At 40.7% G+C, this 17,953-nt stretch overlaps 1 protein-coding gene across 1 annotated transcript in view; it reads right to left on the bottom strand.

Annotated features, from left to right (window-relative positions):
• The window catches only part of LOC120550936 (protoheme IX farnesyltransferase, mitochondrial), a 37,972-nt gene extending 27,902 nt beyond the window's left edge, over positions 1-10,070 (bottom strand). The window contains exons 1-4 of the mRNA XM_039787937.1: positions 9,934-10,070; positions 6,385-6,527; positions 5,777-6,173; positions 4,324-4,448 (exon numbers count right to left, since the gene is read on the bottom strand). Of these exons, the coding sequence (XP_039643871.1) occupies positions 4,324-4,448; positions 5,777-6,173; positions 6,385-6,527; positions 9,934-9,964 (696 nt within the window). The 5' untranslated portion in view covers positions 9,965-10,070. The remainder of the gene's footprint in view (positions 1-4,323; positions 4,449-5,776; positions 6,174-6,384; positions 6,528-9,933) is intronic.
• Positions 10,071-17,953: the final 7,883 nt, after the last annotated feature.

Genomic DNA, 17,953 nt, shown 5'->3' with positions numbered 1-17,953 from the left:
CAAACACGTTTTCATAATGCACACTGATAATTGTCTGGATAACTTATCTTCACGTTCAGTCATGTACCTATACACTCTAAGGGCCTGACCAAGACGCACACAGAAGGAGGCATGCAGGAGGGTAAATAATGCATGCCTGCACAGGACAAGAGAGAAGGGCGTAGCTTGAAGTGGAAGGGCAGGGGGCTTGTGGGGGCTCGCTTATGCGTGCCAGCCTCAGACAGCTCACCACAGGAGAGACACAGGCACAAAAGAAAACTCACTGTCATGGTCACGAAAGCAGAAATGACACTAGGCAGCCACAAAACAAGCCAGCTTGAATTTTCATCAAAACAAACATGCGAGCTGACATGGTGTGACTTACACTATAGCCCCTGTCAAAATAGTCGAGCGGTACTTATTTGACAGTAAAAGGCCATATCAGGCCTTGTTTACACTGCTGGGGACCTCAGGCTTCCCGGGGGTCTTCTAGGCTCCAGACTGAAACTCTCGTCTGACCCAATTATCCAATTAGCAGAAGTAGTGGCCAGACTGTAAGGTGTTGACGGCTGGAACACCTGTGGAGGTTGTGCCTGGTGTGGGGCCCACGCCACACCAACCAGCAGTTTTTTCTACCAACGTTAGCCGGGATTCTATCCGGCAGGAACAGAAGGAACTCTGTAAACTTCGGCTGCGACTTCGAGCCAGCTGGGCTATTTCTCTCAGAGTAGGTTCTCTACAGAGTATTACGCTTTTCAGCTCCACACAGGCTTTGATGGCAGTCTAAGCAGCAAGACGGAGCTGTAAGCAAAACACTACACGCTAAGAAAAGTTCATAATTGCTAACCCATGAGAGCTACTTGAACTGGATGCTCAAATAATTGCATCCCTTTGCTGTTGGAGCTGACTGTCTTTTCTGATTGTAAGACAGACATGACAGCATTAAGTCTTTTGACTGTGGTGAGAAACTCTAGACGGTGAAATGCCATTGTTACGTGACTCCAAGTGCTTACACCCTTCTGTTAGTTTCCTAAATGGAGTAACATTTTAAAAGGAAACCACAACATTTCTGTTTGCCCTACGGGCACTTCCCAATGGGACAAAGAGCGGCCTTGGCTTTTGACAGCTCCACTGAAGGTCCGACTTCCACTTCCAAGAGCCAAAGCATTTTTCTTTCCCTTAAGGCATTTTCCTCCTTTCCTCAAGGTAATTCAACAGTTGTGTGGTCACATTCTTGCACACTCCTCTGCCTCTTTAGATGTCGAGCATTAAGGGATTAGGGTAGAGCAGCAGAATCCATAGGAAAAGATCTTCACAAGGGTCTTTCTCTGCTTGGATTTGTTTGTCAAGCTTTTGTCTGAATTTTCATATAAAAAGACCTCTACCTTTGATCACAACTAACCACACTAATGGTGAAGCATTGTTTAAGATGAAAGAGAGTACAAATAAATTAAAAATAAAACCTGGCAGCAGATCTGAAGGTAGGATGTTTTTCTTAGGATGACCAAAGTATTGAGATCAATTACACACAGGTGAGGGTGTGCCTTTGCCAAAAAGAGCCGACAAAGTGTTAGCCTACTGCAAAGAAGTGCAGAGTACCACCACAGTGGCAATTATGTGTCACACATGACATCCCCTGTGACTGTGTGTATAATTACAGAGAAAAATGACCTTCTTCTCAAAACAAAGCAACACCAACAACTAATGTTACATTGTATGTAGAAAGGCACATACTTTTCATACCAGACAAGCAGAGGGAGACAAGACACAACCAACTACAAATAAGTTTACTTTCGTAATGTTTATCCTTTCAACCACATTTTAAATGAAAAATGTGCCCTTGCACGACTGTCTGATAACCTAGTTCAAAGTCAGCCTCAATACAAGACAGGTGTCTACTTTGTCTGAAACAATAATCCCATCTCCAATTCTTGCCAATTAAGACAATGATGACACAAAAAATGTCCACACAGAGAACAGGGAGTAAGGGATCAGAACGAATCTGACTAGGGCAAAGGCTTGGGCTCACATACCAGCTACTAGCCACAAAAAGGAGTTCTTGGCCTCTAACAGGGTAAGCACTGATGAGTTTCAGGCTAAGACACACACATGGCCATTTGTGCAAACAGAGAAAAATGCTGAAGTAATATTCCACCCGGATCTCTTTACAATTCACTGTATATTTATTTACAGAAACCATGTGAAGCACTCACAGAATACCACACATTCTATCATAGAGCCCTTTTTTTGTATGAGGCAAAATGAACTCAGAAATATCTTTAGGCAACGACAACCTTGTCATATAGCTTCCTTCCTATAATTTATATCTGGAGGGTCAATTTATACAATCAAATAAAGTTTTACTTTTTATGACTTCACACTAACGTTTTATGAATAGTCTAGCCTGGTTTAATGCATAAAGACATTTAAAATACTATGACAGCAAAAGTGTATATTATTTTATTGGAAACACTTAATTCTGTCATATGTTTTCCGAATAAGTAAAAAAAAAATGGGAATGCTTTTCAAAAACAATGTGGCTTTTACAAGAGACCTGGAAAAGATTTAAACTTTTCCTAAATTTCTCAAATTGATAGACTCCCTGACTTTAAGTATTTCCTGCAGGTTTTAACACACACTTATCTAATTTGCAACTACAATTTGGGATACATCTGCTCTGAAATTCACCTTTGCCCATGCTTTACCTTCACTGTAGGTTTGAAACTAGACCTGACCTGAGGAGGCCGAGAGGGAGGCACTGAAAGGCAAATAACATTGTTTCAATGAAATATGAAGCGATGTCGTATCCTAACCTCAGGCTGAGTTAGTGGAGAAAATGAAGACTGACAGGACTGATGTGAGGGTGGGCCCACAGATAAAAGAGACACCCAGGGTACGGGCAGTGGCACCGGCCTCTTACATCACTCAACGCTCTGAACGTCTTGGAGCTCGAGTCTGGGCTACTCTCTACAGCACAAGGAGAGGGGGACAGTTTTCAAATACCTGAAGGATATTTACACTAATGCTCAGTGAGGTAGAGGTGCACAGAGGAGTGGGAGCCAACTCTGTTTCAGGCCACTGAAGAGACAATACAATTTTAACCTGAGGGATGGACTAATTGACACTATTCAGACCGGACCACAAAAACTAAACTGTTAACTAAACATTCATATCTATAGTTGCAACTCCCCGAGTTGACGCACAGTGAGGAGGGGGGGAGTGGGGGCTAGATTACAGAATGTAGGTCGACGATAATCAGTGTCAGTGTTCAAACCAAGTTTGTTTGACTTGGTGGGGCAATTCATTATTGTTGTAAAACAATGAAGACAGCAGTTGGAACATTGCTGTTGAAGGGAAGGAGGTGGACAGGAGGTTGGCCCTAAGGGCAGGAACCTGCAGTGTAATCAAGGCCTTTGCCAAATTACAGGCCAAAGACACTACTAAGCAGAGTTCAATCTAGGGCTGAGGCAGAGGTCACCCATTATACTAATATTCTTGAGTCACGGAGCAAATTCCTATGTACAACGTCAACCCTAGACAGCAGAGGGAGGTCCTACTTGTCTAGGCATTCTAAATGCCCAGGCACACTAGCTCACCTTCGTTTATAGCTTTGAAGAAAAAAAAATTTAGGAGGGAAATAATAATAGCATTAAAGTCAGCTCAATGCATTTTTGAGATGCGTAGCAAAAGAGGAATGTAGAGTGGGTCAAAAAGGGGATGTGCTGGCTCCTTCAACATTTTCTTGAACACAGGCATCACTATGAGGAAAAATGTGGGTGTCTGTCAACAAGGACATTCATGTTTGTATAACATGTCAATATAAAATGTATTACGCATAATAACACCAACATACAGTATATCCTGCCAGCTCTGATCTCTCGTCACTTTCTTTCCAAAAGGAAATTGGTACTTAAAAAATAAACAGATTTAAGACCAGAAACATCTGTCCTATTTACTCCAATTCTTGAAACAATTACACAAGCCATGTGTTTAGTATTTTTCCTTCATAGGATCTGTGTAGTAGGAGTAGTTTTGTTTTAGTTTGAGTAGATTAACTCGAGTCAATCATTCATATTACTGAGTTACCAGTTTATTAGATACACCTGTATAATCCTGCAGTAACTCCTTTCTTTGTGAAGCGTCTTCATGACAATGTGCCGAAGAGGCCATCAACAGTGGAAGGTGAATGATATTAATCACACACTATTGAGTTTTACTTTCAGAAGGGTTGTGCTGTGATTAGGTCCACATGTGGCGTGCAAAGAGCTAAAATAAAACCCACACTCTTACATACTGAAATAGATATGCATGGCCTTGTTTGACCTCTTTCTGCGGATAACTGACCTGGTTGATTGAATTGGCAGTGCAAGAGGCGAGGCCTGTTCCCAGAGAAGACACGAAGAAGATGAGGGGGTCAAAGGGCACCGGAGCCATCGCATAGCCGGCTGCTGCACTTGTAACCACCAGTGCTGGAATCACCAAGCAAGAATAATGAAACAAATTAAAACAGGAGTTTAAAAGTGTCCTTCTTTATTACTTCTTAAAGTAACAGGCAAAAAACACTGTTAATATTATGCTTTGTTGCTGTAGAAGCCTAGTCTGGCTATCACCAGACCAAGCTCAATCTTTTAAGATTGAACATTAGTCTGGGTAGTCTGGTCTGTATTTTCTACTGCACAAGAGGCGTGATCAACGGGCATAGTTCAAATGACTCTGTACGCAATTGGATAGTCCTTCAACCAATCAGACCAACGATCCGGGTGATGCAGCAGCGACAGCGGCATCAACGGGTTGCTGCGCTTTGATGGCCGAATGTAAACAAGAAGCTGCTTGGTCACTTCTCTGTCGTCATCGTGTTAAACCCGCCAATAGCGCACCAGGTAGATAAGCCAGTTTGTGATTGGTCCCCGCAAAATTGTAACGGAAGCAGGATAGATAAACGTACAGTTTTCCAGCCTGAGCTGCAGGGCGAAATCAAATTGCCGGCAGATCGGGCTGGGTTTACTCAGTCTAGTAGAAGCCTCAATGTAAACAGGAAAAGAGCAGTTAACAGCACAGTATCTCTTGTAGTGCAAAATGAACTGCCTCTCGTTTCAAAACTAATTAAAATCAGTTATATTACATAATTATCTATAGGCTATCCAGCTGACAGCATGCCTTGGTGGAGTCAACCAATCAGTGATATGGAGTGGTGAAGTGAGTAAACTCCACACAACAGCACAAACTCTATTCAATAAATGACACAGCATTAAACTGACACCACAATTTACTTATTGATCTGTATGTTCCCAACACCAGTTTCTCCACAAACATAGCTAAACCCCATACTGATGTATCACACTACAGGCTCCCTGTAGTTCTGAAGGTTCACCGGAAGTAGCATATTTCTCAATTTATTAAAAAAAAAAAAAAGGTGGTTTGGAACATAGTGAGCAGCATACAGATCAACAGCGGAGAAGCAGATTATGCTTCAGGTCTTGTCTCCTGTGACAATGCCCAAAGCCTAAGACAACAAAGGCACACTGATGCCTAGCAACACAGCAGTAGTTCCGTAGACTCCCTCAATGAATGAACAACATGATGGGTTTTCTCGCAAGTTTGTATATGCAGAAAATAAACATCTCTGAATTTTCTTCATCCATCTGGCTTATTTACAAAGTTCTGGCTTAGTTTCAGAGATATATCACAATCTGCCTGTATTTCGTGTAATTCTTTGTATTGTATGTATCAACCTCTATATGTGAATAGTTATATATATACATATTATATGAGAGAACAGATGTGTTCTGTACTATACCTGTGAGTTTGATTTTGGCAAGCTTGGCGTAAATATCTGGCAAGTCAGCCACATCGACCTTCATCTCCTTCCATTGTCTGTCTAGACGTGCCTCCCTTGCCTCATCTGTCTCCACATGGACATGGGGAGTCTCGACCGAGGTCACAAGCGTACGGGACATAGCATCTTTCTGTACTGCCACGTCTTCTGTATTGGGCTTCAAGGTTGATATTCCAGGCTGTGCTTCACTCGTGACATCCTCTGGCTGTGAAACAGTATCTGTGACCACAGGATCAATAGTTGGGATTCTCTGCACCTGTCTTTCAATGCTGTCGTCTCTCTCGTCCACAATGGTCCGGGCAGGAGCCGGTTTCGCGATAGCACGTTGGTGAAGCTCACTGTTGTTCTTTGCTACATACTGAAAGGAAACCAGTTGCACCAGATATTTATAGGATAATCTACTTATAGGACAATAAAACTGAATGCAGACATGCACTACAAACAAAAATAAGTTCACTTTCAGGTGTGGTAAAGAAAATGCTTTGATAACAAGCAACACAACATTTTTAAAAGTGCAAAGGAAGCTAAATGAAAACAAAACAATGAGATTTGAGCCCAGTGAAAGTTACCTGGCGTTTCAGGAAGTTAAGGTGCTGGTACGTCAGCCAGTTAGATGTATCTCTCCTGTGCAGCTGAATAAGGCTGCGAGCAGTCTGGTTACAGTGCGGAACATTTTGAACTAAGCTCTGTTTCACGTTTACACCAACCAAACCTAGAAGAAATGTAAAGGTTTTAGTCATTCAAATAAATATCGTTGGATAGGTTTATTTAGGTTTGTGCCAAAACAACATACAAATAACAAGAGGCCTAATGACCAAATCCAAGACAAAAAAAGACACCAAAAAAACACATAATATAATCTTGCATGGGACATGGACACACAAAGACAAAAACTTTAATGAAATATAATAAAACAAAATACAAAAACAGCATGTAACACAAACAATATGTTGTGCATACTGTACTTGAGTGTCCATTTTATGCAACAGTATACTTATACTTATCTAGTATATTAGAGGGAAATATTGTACTTTTTACTCCACTACATTTGTCTGACAGCTTCAGTTACTTTTCAGATTTAAATTGGTCATACCATTCCTGTCAAGTGAAAACTATGTGTCTTCAGATGTGTTGATTTTAAATGTCTGTGATAACCTGAAGGATGAAGTGTTCCTTTATGTGTTGAGAACTACAAGCTAAATAAAGTCTTTAACAAGCCTCTTGGATCAGCTGGAAAATGCATAATAACCAAGCTGAAAACAGGGCTGTTTTTCGGACACCATGAAAAGTTGACTTTTTAGAGTTACTTGTTTCACCGCCACAAACATATGATTATCTTATAGAATATGATGCATTGCTGTAGATTAAACTACCCAACAACAGTATATAAAAGGAGTTAAAAGTTGCACATCCTTATCCTCAAATTTACTAACATCTGTTATCCTTGGGGTCAATTTGACCCAAGGATTTGAAACCTCCAGAAAATGTTGGTAATTAAAAATCGTTTACCAAATTTTTATGTTGATAGCCTAAACTGGCAACTGGAAATTGTTGACAGCTGTTGCTTCACTTTTTGACTTGTATACTCCTGCCAAAATGAGCAACCCAATGTAGGCATGGAGGTCTGTCACATCCACATCTTTCCAACTGTCCACATACACACGACTTCCCTCTAAATTTGTCATCTCAAGTATATCTTTTTCAACTGATGGTGTCATGAAAATATCTTGGACATGGCTGACAGCATATCTGGTGGGGCCTGGAATCATTTTTATCACATTAGCAGCACTAAGTCTACTCTGTCGTTCGAGTGGGGAGAGGGACCATAATAATTTTCCATTTTTGGAAGGTAACGTGTCTGCTGGTGGTTGAGAGACAACAGAAGGGTCAACCCCAAGAGTCTAATTTTCTTCAGAGGAGGATGCCTCATAATCAGGGTCTTCCTCAGCATTATCCTCAGTCTCAAACACATTCTCCTCTATGTCACTTTCAGTGTCAAAGAGCTGTGACAAAACTTCACGGACAGAAAACCTTTTCTTGCAGGCCATTTTCAAATGAAAGTGAGTGTACAGAGAGAGCACACCAAGAGAAATGGTTTAGAAGGCCGCGGTGCCTGTGTGTGAACTTTTATATGTTTGCCCCTCCCTGTGTATCATGTGATGCAAACCATCCCTGCGAGAACCATATTTTCCCTCCCTCAGAGTGCGGGAACAACATTTTCCCTCTCACAGAGTGCGGTAACAATATTTTCCCTCCCTCACAGAGGATGGGTGCGTGTGTGCCTGTGTGGAGTGGGGGGAGGGGAATTGAAGATTGTGAAATTGCAACAACCTGCATGTGAAAGTGACCTCAAAACAATCTCAGCAAATTTGTGTACAATTTTCATATTGTCTATGTTTTATACAGCTAAAACTGATGCGTACAAAATGCATACAGGACATTGAAAATATATCATCATGTTAATTTTATGTTTACCCAGTTGTCCCCATTAAATTAGGAAAAGTCAGTCAATATGGAGCAAAAAAAATGATGTCAAGCACTTTTTTAGAGATGTTAAACATTGAATGGGGTCAAACTGACCCCAAGGATAACAGGAGGGTTAATCATCTACAGCAGTACAATGTCATATTAATCCAGATATATCAGATATAAAAAGGAAAAAACTGACAGGGAACATTTTACTGCCCAGTAACTATTTTTACTTTTTATACTTTAAAGTGATGGTTCTGAGTAATTCACCCTAGGGTCCTTTGCACCATGACCTCGAAGTAAAACCTTTTTTCATCGTTGAAGTAGAAGGTATAGCTGAATAGCTTAGCGCGAGGCTAACGGACCCACGTTTGTATCTCGTAAGTTACCCCACTATAATACCGAATGATACCAAACGTCTATAAGTAGTACAAATAGTTGTTATGCTCTAACGAGCTGGATTGGAAAGTTTGTAAGTACACCAGAAGTTTATGTAAATAACACTTGCCGGCTGCTTTTGCTCTCTGCTGTTGTTGTTGCTGCTAAGACGAGTAGCGTGGGCCTACACAAATTACAACAACGCAAAAATATTTTTTTAATTTAACTTTTTTTTTAAGTAAGTGCTGTAGTATAACTAGCAGGAGACAAGTTATAATTGAGGTAAGTTTGGAGAAATTACCTTATTTAATCATTAAATTAATAAATATTTTTGTTGTATCTCTTTTTGGTGTAGTAATTTGTAGACGGCCCTAAGCACTCGTCTAACTGCAGGTAGCAGCAGCAGCAGAGAGCTGAAGAGAGCAGGCAAGTGTTCATAAACTTCTGGTGTACTTACAAACTTTCCAATCCATCGTTTTATGAGAGCATAACCTATTTGTACTACTTGTAGACGTTTGGTATCATTTCGGGCATTATTAGTGGGGTAACTTACAAGATACAAACGTGGGTCCATTAGCCCCTGCGCTAAGCTATTCAGCTGATAACGCTACTCTAGCTAACTCTCCCAATGTTAGACCCAGGTGAAAAAAGCTTCTGGGGGGGTGTTTGGCTCGAGGTCATGGTGCAAAGGACCCTAGGGTGAATTACTCCGAACCATCACTTTAAGTAGGCCTACATTCAGCTGATAATACTAGCATACTTTTGGTAAGTAAGGTTTTGAATGCAGGAATACTGGAGTATTTTCAGTGTAGATAATACATATCTAACGTTACTCATTCCATTTCCTTACATAGCTATATTTAGAGTAAGTTGGGTTTAGTTCTGATATAACATGGACTAACGTTACCCTGCATAAATGTGTTGTTGACAGTGTTCTTATACCGATTTGCCACGTAAATTGACAGTTTTTAAATCCCACATCAACATTGTTGTTATGACACACAGTTACAATAAAATAGCTCAAATGCTGTCGTTATGAAAACCAGTCAGTCATTAGCTAATTTGGATCTCTGCAGATGCGGTTGACTTCTATTTAAGGTCACTGCTTGCTTCCTGCCAAACGTCTTAGGTGCTATCCAGATAGCTACATGCTAACTAGCCTGCTAGCATCCGCCTTAGCTTCAAAGGCTGCTCTCAGCAGTCGCACATTAAAAATGACTTTCAAAAGCACCAGCATGTCAAACGAAATATTACATCTCCTCTTGCGTTACCTGCCAGTCTGCTACATGGCGTTTTATACATGTTCCCGTCTCATAAAGCCGGCTCCCGTTTCGACCCCTTCACATGCAGCGAGCCGCCATTATGACCTCGTTGGGTAAAGAGAAACACTTCCGGGACACAAACCGTCAGTCTGTGGCGCTGGCTCTGATCTGTGCTGCCGACAACAACCATAGACAGTATGGACAACAACGAGAAACACAGAAATGCCAAACAATTAATAATGTATTAATGTATTGATCAATCAATTACCAGTCTCTGTGGTAATAATATAAAATTATTAATAACAATAAGTATTATTATTATTATATTTATTATTATAATTATTATTATTATAATTATTATAATAATAAACTTTAGCCTAGCACTATTAATGCATAAAATGCAAGAAAAGTTATTAACATAAAAGCAGATAATGATGACATTTATGATGAAACGATAAGAACAAGGAAACTTAAATCAAATGTAATCTAATTAAAACAGCCGGATAAGAAAATAAATCAGGTAAAAACACTGCAACACAAACACAAGTATTGGTAAAAATGACGTGTCTGAAGATTTCGTTTAAAATTACCATCAATAGTTTAATAGAATACAGCAATTGTTAATCTTATTATTTACACCTGTGCTTTGACATTGCAAAAATATTATAAAGCCACCCAGACTCTGATGCATCTTGTATAACTGTCTTATAAATTAGAGAAGATGACCGACTAAACAATCCCACTTGTTAAATATTTGACGTTTGCTGTGTGAAATAGTGCCTCTGCTCTTTTTCACTGACAGTTAACATTTGATTTCATAAAAAGTACATTCATTTCTTGTGATGTTGGTCCTCATTTCAGACAATATGACCCACTAAAACAGTGAAGAAAACCCTGTTTCTTCCAATTGCAAACAATTGTGTCTGTAGTGTTATAGTAATGATTGGGTGCTATAGTTTCAAGAGGAAGCAAATGTATTCTTTAATGAAGAACTTCCATTAGTTCAGCTGAACTTAAGTAAAGTGTCACAAAATGTGTTTACTTGTACTTTTTGTTCAGGTTACCAGAAAACCTCTGTCACTGACCAATAAATCTGATTTAAAGATGGGATTAATTTAAATTGCGTCTAATTCAATGTCTGGCCTTTTGCCTCCTGCCCTTGTACGTCCTCTGACTAGCCCCGCTGTTTGGCCTGTTATTTATGTGTGTGATCGTCTCATTGGCCCTGGCTGCCACGGCCAACAAGATGGAAACCTTCTGATTAATGCCATCTCCGCTGCTTTCACTTTGCAGCCTGGCTTTATTCTAACAAAGATAATGAAACAGTATGATTGTCAGATTTCGGCACAGTGTTTCATTTCCTCGAACAATAACATTTTACAGATGCAGGGGGATGATTATTATGCTGCTCTAAAAGTAGAGGTCATAATCTATATAAAGAAAAAAACGTTTGACAATTACTTCTTGTCCTATGGTCTTGTGTTAAGGTCCAAGAATTTTGGCATATACATGATAATGTCAGATTGCAGGGACCCAGCTTCCATACGGCCTAAGACTATTTATTCTGGGAGATGGGTCACTCCTAAGGGCTGGGTACCAAAATCAATACTTTTTAGGCACCGACCGAATTGCCTCTAAAGTATCGAGTATCGAAAAATGCCTCGTCATTCAATACCCAATTTCAACACCTAAGGAGTAAATCTCACCAGCGTCAGTGAGCCAATAAGCATGCAGCCTGCTTCTACCAAGATCTAATAATGCATGTGATTGGCAGTCTAACATTACAGGTTAACTCTATGTTACACACAGAGACAGGGCTAATGTAGTAGGAGCTAAAAAATAAATAAAAAGATTTGTGCCGTAATGTGTAATATTGTTTTGTAATATTGGTATCGAAAAAGGTATTGTTCAGGAACCGGTATCGAAGTCACGGTGTTGATATCGCTCAATGGTGTTTTAAGCCCCCAACGTCTCCTTCCAGACAGCGCTGCGACTGTTGACTTCAAAGCACCTAACCCTAACCTTAACCTTAACCCCAACCCTAACCATAACCATAACCATAACCATAACCATAACCATAACCATAACCGTTGCCTAATCCTAGTGCCTAGAGACGTTTGGGACTTTAAACACCGATAAACGTTGATATCGGTACCGGTATCAAAATGTTTTGGGCGATACCCAGCCGCCCTACTCCTAAACAGGATGGATAAGCACATAAGAAGCTTGGACTAGTTTAATGATAGCCAGACAGATTCTTCTAAGAGGATGGATGGAGGAATGAAGGGGTGCATTCAATCCAAGAGTGGGCTTGTGAGATGGCTAGGGTGGCAGCATTTGAAAAAAAGTGTCATATAAACGGTTTGCCAGATTGAATGTCTACACTAGAAAATGGGGAAAGTACCTGAACTTTCTGGAGGGCTCCTACAAGCCATGTGCTGTGGAGAGATATACAATGTGCTTATTGTTTTGTCACATACATATGTTTATCAGTTTACAGCTGTTTATTTTGTTATTATTTTATTGTAATGTATTGAATACTAATGGTTGTTATGTTAGCTTGTCTTAATTTGTGATTTAAGTGGTGATGGTGAATGGTGGTGTTCAGGGGGAGGGGATGTGTTCATTTTGTAAATTGTGTGTTTTGTATGCTGGTTGAATGTTTTTATTAATCATTACCAAAAACACATATTCCTTGTTGTTTATTTGCTAGATTAATTTAAGGTAATCTAATTTTACAATTGTCATGTACTGTACAAGTGGGACTCATTCAGTATTTAATATATGTACACAAAATAATATGGCATTGACATTTGTTTTATGAATGGTCATGGTGCAAATATCCTTTACAAGCACACGTGTTGTCTCAAATCCCACTCCAATCCAAGCTGAGCATCCAATTCTCCTGATTCGTCTCATTCATTCCACTCTACTGCCAGCTCCTCCTTCCCTGCTAAGATTACGTGGTGTAATCTTCATGCACCATCAAGATGCAGGGGATAGTGAATGCCAACAATACACACAAGGCCATCCACGATCCAGCACAACAGCCCCTCCTTTATTACAGGAGATAACCGTTGTCTGCTGTTCTGCAAGATTTCATTCCGCACTGACCCGTTCAACCTCTTCAGGTTTGGTTTTAATGTGTGTGCTGAAAATAGGGTTTATTGCTTGGTTTTGCACCATATTATTTATTTCCAGGGTACTGTTGTACAATTTCAATGTTCCATGTTTTTCTTTTCATTTTGCTTCTCCAAGGCTGCAGAAATACTGTCTCTGAGAGTAGGCTAGAACCTGCCAAGTTTATGGCTGTGTAGGGCACTGCGTCAAACCATAATCTTTTGTATAGCAATCTGTAGACTACCACTACAGATGATTGACATCCTTAACAGAATGTCAGGGCTTCTCATTAACAAACAGGCTCAACTGTGAGTATACAGCCGCCCCTCCTGCTCTGGATTGAAATGGAATAACATTTGTTTATTGCATCAAGGAATAGTTTAGCCCCTGCCAACGAGGGTGAGTGGGACTAGCTCAGGGGGAATCAATTCCAAGGAAACAGCCCTCTTTATCCCTCTGCCTGACCATTAGTCTGGCAGCTGGGGCAAATGCATTTTGACTGTATAATTTGGTGTTTCATTTGCGTGTTCATTCATTTCAAGGTGAAAATTCAATTTGTTATTGAGGATTTGTGGTCAAGTACCATAAGACACACTGACACCTTTTTACAGAGGATTTGTTGAGTTGGTTTCCTAAAGTCAGAAAGCTCTACTTGTTTAGACAATTGCACGATGCACTCCAGTGAGTACAGACAAAGCCAAACATGCTTTGAAGGCCTTCTGTCCATAAGGTGGACCTAAAGACAGGACCCGAATAACAGATGGACAACATGGAGCGGAATGGCTCAGTAACAATAGGAGGAGTTTGTGAGGTCTGTTCAACCCAAAGGGGTCTTTTAAAGGATCCTTATAGTTATTCTACCTCTGGTGGTGGTCTCAGTGTGAGGGCCTTTTTATCATGCTGCTTTCACTGCATCTTGAAAAAAAAGGGAAAGGCTGTAAACATCCTCTCCAGAGAGAAACAAAGACACAAAAGAAGTCAAGGCTCGTGTTGTGTGTGGGTGACGACATATAGTTTATCAGATTAAAAGCAGGCTGATGGCAGACAGTAAAATATGACTTAGAGGGGGAAAAAAATAGGCGACTTCTATGTTCAGCTTAATAAATGAAGACTGTAGTTATACATAGATGTGGGTCACTGTTTTTTTTCTTCACAAAATAACTAATGATTGCTTAAAATCCTTTGTTATCTTAACTAAATTGTTTAAAAATAACTTATTTTACTTTCGAGGAGAGCAAAGATAAATAATTTTAAAGTGGAAAGCAGATGTCAGTAAGATTGATGGGCTAGCACGGTGTTAGGATCTTTTGCTGGATGGCTGGTTTACTGTGGTGTCGGTGTGGCGAGAGGAAACCGGGTCTCAACAATTTCAAGGGTCCAGGAATTTACTCAGTGCTCTATTTAAAACACAGCTCCTTGGCACTTAGTGGTGAAAAGGTGACATGTTGAATCAATTGAAGGTAGCATGGGCCCCAGGTTGTGTAAGCAAAGTGCTGAAGGGTCATTAATAGACATTAATAAAAAAAAAAGGCCTTGTTAGTTAGCCTGCTGCCCACATATGGCCCTCACAAAATGTCCAAATCATTTTTTAAGCTAGTTTTACATGTCTCACACTGGGGGATGCACTATAATGAGCCCCTCCCCAGGAAGCCCCAATAAATGGCGTAGTCAAATAACAGAGGCCTCCCAGACCTGTCATCGCCCCAATTCATCTGCTGTGATTTACAAGCACTGTCCCAGAGGCTTTAGTGCCATCACTAATCCCACAGGGATGACCATCTGAATGGCTGTGGAGTCAGAGCTTCTAAAAAAAACCCAGAAAGAGGCAGACAGTGCTGCATAACTCCAAGCAGAAACAGATGCAGAGACGCTCTCCTGTTTATAATTGATTTTCAAGGGCAACATCTTGTTGTCATAGTTTGTCTAATGAGCCTCTGGCTGGCGCCCTGTTGCTCGTCAACCACAGGGTTTAAGATGGAGCAGCCACCCACCACCTGACCCCCACCGGAATGGCACCATGCTGGAATACTGACATCACCCATGGAATTTGCCTGTGGGACAGACTCTTGCTCTCTTTTTAAACCCTACCCGACTTCTTTTAAACTTCTTATTTTAAGTCGGCGAAGCATCCAAAACCTCCAGAGGAGAACTGTTGTCCTCCCCAGCTGCCGGCTGGAGTCCTGCGCTCTTTCCACGGACAACAGGTATTATCAGACCCTATGGCCGCCAATGTTTATGTCTGAGATCACGGGGGTTTTTGTGGGCCTCCAAGGCTAAGCCTCTAATTGGCCATGGCTCATCAATCACACAGAGCAACCCCTTTCACCCAAAGTCTCATCCAAACAGCTAAAAGGAATGAGACCCATGGAATGGACTCTATGCCTCCCAAAGGCCTAAAAGTAGGCTTTGGGAGCGGCAAGTGGTTTGTGAGAAAACCACACTTATTCCAAGTTGATGTCAAGCAATGTATACATCTGTCCTTTGTCTTTGCTGACATGCTTCGATCACTTCCTCCCTAACATTAACCTAAGAAAAAATATCACCCCAGTTTATGATACATTTGAGGAACACGGGGTGCTTTTGTAATATTGCACAAGATGCTCACGCTGGCATACATGCTAAACTAGAATGAATCTAATTACATCCATTAAATGTTAGTTCAAGGAAAACAGACAAACATCTGGCTTCACTTTGTTTCTTACAGTATTTGCTGTTTTCACTTGAACTTGACCTCACAGTGATTTATTGAGCAGGTGAGAACAAGAGCATTTCGTTCACTTTATTACTGTATCTTGGTTTGGTGGCAATGCCTGGCAAGTGGGCAGAAAGCCATTTCACGTGGCATCGAAACAAGGTGACACTCTGCTGTGTGCCTGGGACCAGAAGCCTGCTCCAGACAGGGTCAGAGGAGTCATAACAACTCCTCAGCCATTGTGCAGCCATTATTTGGTTTGGCTGAACTCTCAAAGTTCAGGATTTGGCCCCAGCGTAACGCAGAGCCCACAAATTTGTCAAGAGGAATAAGAAAAAGTCCAAAGCACATGCGGTTTATGGGGTCAGAGCAAAGTCTCCACATTTCTTCACATCCAGAGACAGCATGTGTAATACTCAGTGTGTTTTTTCCATCAGTCTGGGTGTGTTATTTATGTACTTATTTATTCATTATTTCTGTACCTTCATTCAATCATTGATTTGCCACAAGTCAGGTTGCCTGTTATGTTTGTCCATGGGCAACTTCGGTGATGGAGGTCATGGAGGTTTGATGAACAAAACAAACTGGGTTACCATTTGCCATATCATAAACACAAATACACACACTTAACTTCCCTGAAGCGGGTCCGTGTCCAATTCTCTTCAGTAACCGAGAGTAATCAGCTGTGTCATCCTCGTCATAAATCATCAAGTACGGCAGTGGCTCCCAGCCCAGATGGGAATAGGCCTTGTTCAGTCGCACTTGCCTTCGCATCATAAATCCATGGCCGTCCTCGCAGGATCGGTTTCCTGCTTTGTGTGTATCTCCCAACAGAGGAGTACATAGGGGAGGCGAGGATGTTGCAAGACCACAGTCTCCTGAAGGAGTCAATTTGTAAAATGGTCTCTTCCTCCCTGCTGAAATAATGTTGGGTTGGATGCAGATTTGCAGCAAAACATGACCACCCTAGGTCAACAATGCTTACGTTTTTCAACTAAAATTCTTCAAATGAACAATAAAAATTTAACATGTATTTCTGTAAATTTAACATTTATTTCTGTAAATTTAACATTTATTGCTGTAAATTTAACGGTAACTGAAGCATTTATTAAGGAAACAGGGAAAACAAAAACATGTGCTTGTCCGTTTTGAGCCCCTCTGGCAAACCCGAAAATGCAGATGGTGAATCTACGGCTACAAAAACATACAATCCCATAAAATGTAATTTCTGTTGAAGACTTGTCCCTAGTCGGTCTGACATTTATTGGTAAGAGTGGGAAATAATTTCCGATTGACCTAATCATAAACCATAACCTAATCCTGCTCTACGGTTGCTTTCGCTGACTCCAGTTTACATTCCTGGGAATCTAGGTCTACTTACATTACAAAATAAAATACAACTGGTTATTAAACATACAAAATCATAAAACATCTTAAAATATTTTAGGTATTAAGTAGAATCCAACTGAAATGTTCCTGGTAAGATCATTTTGAGTGAGCTGTACACTTGATTCTTGTCTTAGTATCCTCCATCAGAATCTTCTTTTTACTTTAGATCGTAAAGTGACACTATAACAGTCTCTCTGCCTTATAAATTGGCTTGAACCTACAGTATATTCAACCTTTTTATATCCCCGTCGCACACATTCTGTAATGACTTATTCTCTGAGAAAATGTTCTATTCTCAGTGGAAACCAGTTAGTTTTACCAACCGTGTGATAGCTTTAAGGCCAGAGAAGGACCTTCCTGACTGCAGGTCAGTGTGCATGGCTGCTTGTATGACAGTGTCTTGACAGCTGTGGGCTAAAGGGTCTTGAAAGGTAGTAAAATATGGCACATTCCTGGATGCCGCTCTTATCTGTGGGGACATAGCTGCTCCACACATTACCGTGACAGTCTGGGCCGCCTATACTGTGGTGGTCTGCTCATCATTTCCCCAACCCACCCCAACCCCCCATATGGGGATGTAGCACAGGGAGATGGGATAAGATTACACTCCCCATTACAGTAATCATAATCCAATATAAAATGATGATAACATTATGTAAATTATAACCATTTTGTAACTAAATTATAACTAACAACTGATTAAATGCATTGGAATGAGCTTTTATGCAAATATTCTGTTAACCCAATTCACCTGTGTCACAAAAAAAGTAAGTCCGAGTTTGAGTATTCCGAGAGATTACAGTCCTGACTGCAATTAGAAGCAGGACC

The sequence above is a fragment of the Perca fluviatilis genome, chromosome 21 (genome assembly GCF_010015445.1).
Source record: "Perca fluviatilis chromosome 21, GENO_Pfluv_1.0, whole genome shotgun sequence".
In the NCBI taxonomy this organism is placed as follows: domain Eukaryota; kingdom Metazoa; phylum Chordata; class Actinopteri; order Perciformes; family Percidae; genus Perca; species Perca fluviatilis.
Note: the sequence above shows the minus strand (reverse complement) of the source record. Positions and strands in the feature narration are given on the sequence as shown.